An 8,342-nucleotide genomic window follows, 5' to 3' on the forward strand; every position below is an offset into this window, starting at 1 on the left:
CATGTGACACTTAAGACTGGAGTAATGGCTGCTGAAAATTCAGCTTTGCCATCACTGGAATAAATTATATTTTAAAATATATTAAAATAGAAAACATTTTTGTTATTAAAAAATATTTAACATTATATAATATATAACATTTTTATAATATATACAATTTTTTACTGTATTTTGTATCAAATAAATGCAGCCTTTGTGAACGTAAGAGACTTCTTTCAAAAACATTAAAAAATCTTACCAACCCCAAACCTTTAATCTAAAACCTTTCTGATATTTAATATGTCTAAATATATATATTTTAAATGATTGTAACTCTGTAGTTGATTTTTATAATCAAAGTAGTATTTCTCTGACACAGAAACAATGGGGATCTTAATTAGCATTAAACTTGAACGGATAAATGTAGGTTTCAAAAAGCTAATGCAACATGCTAATTCTGCAGTTTGAAATCATAAATGAACAACAGTGTTTAATAAATGCAATAAAAGAAGTAAGAAGTAGGGACTTCTATGTATGAACTGGAACCAGTGAATTAGTGGTTAAAGCGAATCAGTTCATTCAGATGTAATGGTTCACATGAACAAATGTCCACTTGGCTATTGAGCTATTTGTGCAAACAATGTGATATATGAAATGTTTTAACATTTCTTGTTGGATAAATTACTGGTCATTGCTGGAAAAGCTACAGTATTTGAAATAGCAGTTCAATAAATAGCAAGCTACTGGAAAATGTTTGTATTTAGTTAGTTTGCATTTGCAGACTGCATAAACAGACAGAAAAGCACGCCTTGGAAACAGAACTGTGAACACTTGCACTCTCTTACTGTATGTTTTCAGGTGTGTCGACTCGGGGGGATCCGGCACCTGGTGGATCTGCTTGACCACAAAACCCTGGAAGTTCAGCGGAATGCTTGCGGAGCTCTGCGAAACCTAGTGTATGGAAAAGCCACCGACGATAATAAAGTGTGTGTGAGGAATTCCGGTGGAATCCCAGCTTTGGTTCGTCTGTTGAGGAAAACGGCAGACACTGAAGTGCGAGAGCTCGTAACCGGTGAGTGGGTGTGTGGGGTCACATGACTGACTGCCATAAGAGAGTCTTTCTTTAGTTCTTTCTCTCCCTCTCTGTTCCTCTGTCTCGCTCTTTCCAACTTGCTTTCTTTCCTGTGGTGAGATCAGTTTGCACTGTGAAGCTCAGATCAGAGATTACAGTCAATAGAACTCATGGCTGTGATTAATGTGGAGGGACGAAGTGTTTGATTAAAAGCTGAGCTGACACAAACTTGCATGCACGCACACTCTCTCCAAGCTGGATATCCTAGTATTGCTAGATAGATATGGGGAAATTCTACTCTCCCAAGCTGTTTTCTTGATGCATACAGTGTATTTTCACTGTCATTTCTCAAACAGAGACAGCAAGTTTGTTCAGCAAAGGCAGAGCTCTCTTCTGCTCACACACATACTCACAACCACAGGGACTATTTTGTGTTAATGATCTCTATCTGCGGGATTTTTTGTTACACTCCCACTGCCTCTTTACAGTTTTATTTCACACCTCTGAACGTGTCTCTAATTTTTTCTAATGAGCTATGTTAAATAATCAAGAGTGTTGAATTGCTTATTGCTAAAAATTCTTATTCACCCTCTTATCAATCCAAACTCCACTGTTAAAGGGGACATCGAATGCAAAATTCACTTTTATATGGCATTTGCATATTAAGTCGAGTCAATGTCTGTTTGTCAAAAATCCGGCAACTAAAAAATGTATTAGTCAGTGGCAATTTTATTGCCAGTGTAAGTAGAGGGTTATTTATTCTTTTTTTAGTAATTCATAAATTTATAATAGATTCCTTCATTTTATACTGTACTTTTACATTTAATATGCTATATACTAAGTTTTGGGGTCATGCCTTGACAGGAGTGTTGTGGAACCTGTCGTCATGTGATTCTGTGAAGATGACGATCGCTCGGGATGCTCTCGGGCCACTTACCAACACAGTCATTATCCCTCACTCTGGGTGGGGTGCGGCCCCTCAGCGAGAGGACCAGAAACTCAAACTACACTCATCTTTGGTGCTGAGGAACACCACTGGTTGCCTCAGGTGTGTTTCATGTAAATGTCTCCTAAGAAACGTCTGATTAGGTGTACCAGCTGTCACGGTGCGTGCGGGGAGATGAAGCGAGGACTCAATCGCTGGAGAAATGGTACTTTATTTTGGTAAAAAATGAAACAAAAACAAACTCAAACCACCCCGAGGGGGAAAAACAGACAGGCAGAGCTAAAGCTGCACACATGCAGACACGAAACACACACAATGAGAAATGACGGATCAGCACAGGACGGCAGACACAAGGAGAATAAATAGGAACCAAACGAGGAGGCTAACGAGGGAGACACAGGTGGAGCAACTAAAACAGTAACGAGGTAACAAGATGGGAGGGGCCAGACAATAGACAGGAGAGAGCACATGGCAACAGACAAACACAACACAAGCCATGTGCTCCCAGAACACAGTCATCTGGTGGCCCTCCTGGGCACACCGGCTGAAGACTGTGACACCAGCCTAATTATATAGAGCTTCCTGTTAAGATCGATTAATCAATAGTCATTTAGATAACCTGCTGACTAGTTGATTTTTTAAATATATAGTTTTGCACATCACTGGTAGTAGCAGCATTACTCTTCATCCTCAGAGATGATAACTATTTACATTTTTAAGTGAGAATGATTGTTTTATATAATTCAGATTGCATCGTTGACCACATGATGCTGATGTGTGTGTGTGTGTGTGTGTCTCAGGAACCTAAGCTCAGCTGGAGAAGAGGCCAGAAGGCAGATGCGTTGCTGTGAAGGGCTGATTGATTCCCTCCTTTATATAATCAAAACCTGCGTAAACACCTCTGATTATGACAGCAAGGTTAGAAATATTCTTGTGATTGAATCTAAAAACCATCCAGTTCTGATGTACAACAGTCTATAAATTATTGGTAATATTTCATACATTCTTGCCAGATATTTTACTAATTTTCTGTCTGTATATCTGATGACAGCTGAGAACTGGCAGAGCCTAATGTTGCTTATTAAAAGGTGTTGCATGTTTTCTGTGGCACTCCTTGAATGGCCAAAAAATAATGAGTGCCTCTAGTGGTGAAGCACAGCATTGTGCAGCTTTGGTTATTTCTTTATGAAATCTTAGTCTTAGCATGCCATCTGCTGGAACAGGAAGCGAGGAATCCAAAAAAATATGTTAAAGGGGTCATATGATGCGATACACTTCAACCCAAATATTCAGATGTGTGAAGCACATTTTATGGAGGACCGTTTGGGAGAGTAGACTACAATGCTGGCTGTTCTGACTCAAAGACTGAAAGTATGTTTTTTATATTTAAAGAGTTTTTATATTTTATATATTTAAAGCGAGTTTTTTGGACAGTTTAGAGTAGGGCTTGTTGTTTGTCATTTCTCCGATCACAAATGCAGACATGGTTTTATGTTTACGCGGCGAGATGCAACGCGTAAAAAGACAGTATAAGTCATTATAATCCATAATTATGACCCCACTGGATGCAATGAATGCTTAGTTTATAATGGGTTTTCATGTTTTGAATCATCGCTCCGGCCTGACAGGGCATCATCACAATATGGTAAGGGGCGTAACATTTCCGTCACACGCTTGAGGTATTCGGCCAATCATAACGCACTGGATAGCTGGCCAATCACAGCACACCTCGCTTTTTTAGGACGATGAGCTTTGTAAAAATCGATGCGTTTCAGAAAGGCAGGGCATAGAGGAGAAACAATAATGTACAGTATGTGGAAAATAATGTTTTTTGAACCTTAAACCGCATAAACACATTTCATTACACCAAATACACCAAATAATGTTCTTTTTAGCAGCATCATATGACCCCTTTAAATATTTTTATTATATTTATGTTAAATAATTTTAATTAATAATAATTAGTAATAATAAAAATAGTGATTGTTGTTTTTAAATTAACCCATCAACAAAATTGGGATTTTTGAAGAATATCCAGTACACTCTTTTCAATATAATGAGGATTGGGCCTGTTGATGTCCAAAATATTATACATTTCCTTCCTTACCCTTTTTTGTTTTCCTGTGTTTTTAGATTGTGGAAAACTGTGTGTGCACTTTGAGGAACCTGTCATACCGTCTTGAGCTGGAGATGCCTCCGTCTCGGCTGATGGGGGCCCAGAATCTGGACACGCTCCTGGGCCCTGACACCTCCAGTAAGCAGGCCGACTACAGCTGCTGGGGGCTCAGAAAGAAGAAGAAGAAGAGGTCCTGGCAGGATCAGCAGGTAATCTATCACTAAATCAAATGAGCTTGGATTCCATGTTCTGAAAGCTTATGATTGCTTTTGTGCTCAGTTATCAAAAGATTTGGGATTGTGTGAAAGAGAAATTAATTTCAGCCAATAGTCATGGAAAACCTGGAAACATCAGTACATTTTAAAATTGAGATTTCCAGCTCTGGAAATAATGGAAATTAATACAATCTTCAAACAGTTATGGAAAAGCCATGGAAATTCATATTTTCAGTTTCAGCTCAGCTGTAAAAGTTATTTATATTTGAACAAAATATTTGATTTTGAGTGCAGCCTCTATAAAATTATTTTTCTAGTTTTATTTTATTTTAAAATTAGCTGTCATTTTAAATAACTAATGATTATATAATAAAATAATAATAATACATTCATAAAAATGTTTGTTTTTCACATTTTATGTTTAGAGAAGCCAGTTTAGTAGTTGCTACAGAAAGTTATTTTTACTGAATATCCACAGCTAAAACTAACCTATTACTATTTGTGTAATCCTGATGCAGTGGGATGGTGTGGGGCCTATTCCAGGATTTTCTGGAAGTCCAAAGGGCGCAGAGATGCTGTGGCATCCATCTGTGGTAAAACCTTACCTCACTCTGCTGGCAGAGAGCTCAAACCCAGCCACGCTGGAAGGGGCAGCTGGGTCTCTGCAGAATCTCTCCGCCGGAACCTGGAGGGTAGGCTGCTTGAGGTCACTATAACATAAACTCAATTATACAGCCACAGTGTTCAAAATAGAACTGAATTATATGGATGCCATAATTGGCTGGTGGATGAAGAGTATGTCCTGCACGCACACACACAGACACACTATTTGATTAGATGTAGCCTCAAGGTTCTTATAAAGCAACAGTTTTTGTTTTCTTTTCTTTGCATCCTTTATTTTGGAAATGCTTCTAGACTAGATACCTAGAGATAGTGTTTTGATTGCATCACATTCACTGTTTTTAAAATTCAGTAAACGTTAATGCAAATTCTTGCTTCACTGAAAGATAATAACCTTCTTTTTCTCTTTCTTTCACCATTCAGTTTGCGGCCTACATCCGTGCTGCTGTACGTAAAGAGAAGGGTTTGCCCATACTGGTGGAGCTACTAAGAATGGATAATGACAGGGTTGTCTGCGCTGTGGCCACTGCTCTACGGAACATGGCTCTCGACGCCAGGAACAAGGAGCTCATTGGTCAGTCACTAAAACTTATTGGTTACTTAGTGCAAACTTAGTACAATGCTTTACATTCCATTTTTATGCTGGTTTTAAAAACTGCATTGCATCTTCTAAAATAAATGTTTGCTGAATTCGGTTTGCTTTGAAAGGAAAATACGCCATGCGGGACCTAGTGACCCGTCTCCCTGGCAATGGGCCGTCCCTGCTGTCGGATGAGACAGTGGCGGCGGTCTGCTGTGCGCTGCACGAGGTCACCAACAGGAATATGGAGAACGCCCGTGCTCTCGCCCAGACGGGCGGCATCGACAAACTGGTTACAATCAGCAGAGGACGTGGGGAGAGGTGCATACCTCTTTTTATGGGCTGTTTGAAGTGGGCGGTTTTATATGTCCATTGGTGTTGTCACACTGTTTCATAACAAAATCCTTTTTTTTTCTTTGATTGTCCCAGTATCCACCTTTTTCTTCAACGCGGAAGTAAGCCTATGGGCAAGACTTCCGGTTCATTAGCCGCTATAGGGAAATAACGAGAAGAATAACAATGTGCAGTAAACTGTAAAACTGTTTGCATTATAAACCAGTGTGTTAGTAATTATGACAACACATTCAAATAATATGGTAAGACACACCAATTTTCAATATCAAGCAGCAAAACGAGTGGTTCTGTACAGCTAAAAATAGCTGGACGCGGATAAAACCGGAAGCCAGACCCATAGAATTTACAAATCTCTGCACCCATTTTTACGGGAAGAAAAAGGTGGATATCTTTAATAATATCTTATTCTCTGTGGCAGGTACTCCATGAAGGTGGTCAAGGCAGCAGCTCAGGTGCTAAATACTCTTTGGCAGTACAGAGATCTGCGTACCTTTTACAAAAAGGTACATGTTCTCAACCATTGCTCTGTGGTAAAGGATTCTACTGTTCTCGTGATATCCATTCTGTAGGATCTGATCAAAAGTGCACAGCAAAAAAATGTGTGTGCACTGCAAAAATGTTCACAATCAATATTTTTGTCTTGTTTTCCAGTGAGAAATATATAGCAGTAGACTTTTATATACAAAAAAAAAAAAAAACTTAATACAATAGCAAAGAAGTCTGGAAAGCACAATACATCGAACACCATTACAGAGACATCTACGACAAACTAAAGAGGCAGACACATGGCAATATATACAGTCATGGCCAAAAGTTTTGGCAGTGACATAAATTTTGTGCTTTGCAAAGTTGCTTCAGTATTTGTAGATTATTTTTCCACATGTTTCTATACTGAAAAACAACGATAAGCATATCATAAGTTTTAAAGGCTTTTATTGCCAAAAAAATTTAATTAGTCAATATTTACAGTGTTGACCCTTGTTCTTCATAATCTCTGCAATTCACTCTGGCATGCTGGATATTAGCTTCTGGGCCAAATCTTGACTGATGGCGATCCATTCTTGCCTTATTAGTTCTTGGAGTTGATCACAATTTGTGGGCTTCTGCTTGTCCACTCACCTTTTGAGGACTGACCACAGATTCTCTATGGGATTAAGATGGAGTTGCCTGGCCACGGATCCAAAATTTCAATGTAATGATCTTCGAGCCACTACTTTGTCACTCTTGATTTGTGACATGGTGCTCCATCATGCGGGAAAATGGATGCATGGATCATCACCAAATTGCTCATGGATCGTTGGAAGAAGTCGCTCTTGCAGGACGTTTTGATACCATTCTTTATTCCTGGCAGTGTTTTTGGGCAGAATTATGAGAGAGCCCAGTCCCTTGGTTGAAAAGCAACCCCACACATGGATGGTCTCAGGATGAGTCACTGTTGGCACAACACAGGACTCATGGTAGCGTTCACCTTTTCTTCTCCGAAAAAATAGATTTTCCTGATGTCTCAAACAGTCAGAAGGGAGCTTCAGAGAAAATAACTTTGCACCAGTCTTCTGCTGTCCAATCTTTGTACTTCCTGCAGAATTTCAGTCTGTCCTTGACGCTTTTCTTGGAGAGAAGTGGCTTCTTTGCTGCCCTTCTTGACACCAGGCCGTTGTCCAAAAGTCTTGGCCTCACTGTGCGTGCAGATGCTCTCACACCAACCTGCTGCCATTCCTGAGCAAGCTCTGCACTGCTGGTGACACGATTCAGTAGCGGACTCCTCAGGAGGAGACGGTCCTGGCTCTTGCTGGACAATCTGGGACATCCTGAAGACTTCTTCACTGCAGTCGAACCTCTCTCCTTGAAGTTCTTGATGATCCGGTAAATGGTTCTTTCAGGTGCAATATTCTTTGTAGCAATTTCCTTGCATGTGAGGCCATTTAGATGAAAAGCGATGTTGGCTACATGTGTTTTTTTGGAGGTAACCATTGCTAACAAGAACACAATGATTGGAAGCGCTTCTACAATCTAATTAGTATGATAGTGATTTCACCTGACTAGTGCTCATTCACACTTTCACATGTGATGCTGATATGATTAGTCAATTAATGTTAGCTGGTCATTTTGTGACAGGATCAAAAAACAGTGAAATTTGTTTTTTTGTGAAAAGTTAATTTTTTTGGCCAATGAAGCTTTTAGCAATTATTTAAAATGCATCTGATCACTCTACACAATCATCTAGAAACAATGTGAATGAACACCACAACAGCAAAACAGGTGGTGAACATAATTAGTAATCATGACAGCTAACAGGAAATAAGATGCATTCAAGTCCTCCTAGGAAGCTTGTATTTCCGAATTGGGAAGTCGTAATTATGATGTCAGGTGTGTTCAAGTCACTTTAGTTGGAGCAAGTTGGTGAAGTACCATTTCTACATATTCAACATATTCTACAAATTCATATATTCAGCTTAGTT

The 8,342-nt window shown here is 39.3% G+C and overlaps 1 protein-coding gene across 1 annotated transcript in view; it reads left to right on the forward strand.

Annotated features, from left to right (window-relative positions):
- LOC107584815 (plakophilin-4-like) overlaps positions 1 to 8,342 on the forward strand; it is a 40,036-nt gene that overhangs the window by 30,309 nt on the left and 1,385 nt on the right. The window contains exons 11-18 of the mRNA XM_016271583.1: positions 838 to 1,051; positions 1,916 to 2,099; positions 2,798 to 2,915; positions 4,131 to 4,322; positions 4,847 to 5,020; positions 5,373 to 5,523; positions 5,658 to 5,850; positions 6,302 to 6,386. Of these exons, the coding sequence (XP_016127069.1) occupies positions 838 to 1,051; positions 1,916 to 2,099; positions 2,798 to 2,915; positions 4,131 to 4,322; positions 4,847 to 5,020; positions 5,373 to 5,523; positions 5,658 to 5,850; positions 6,302 to 6,386 (1,311 nt within the window). The remainder of the gene's footprint in view (positions 1 to 837; positions 1,052 to 1,915; positions 2,100 to 2,797; positions 2,916 to 4,130; positions 4,323 to 4,846; positions 5,021 to 5,372; positions 5,524 to 5,657; positions 5,851 to 6,301; positions 6,387 to 8,342) is intronic.

Source organism: Sinocyclocheilus grahami, unplaced genomic scaffold, assembly GCF_001515645.1.
Source record: "Sinocyclocheilus grahami isolate Dianchi unplaced genomic scaffold, SAMN03320097.WGS_v1.1 scaffold63.1, whole genome shotgun sequence".
NCBI lineage: Eukaryota > Metazoa > Chordata > Actinopteri > Cypriniformes > Cyprinidae > Sinocyclocheilus > Sinocyclocheilus grahami.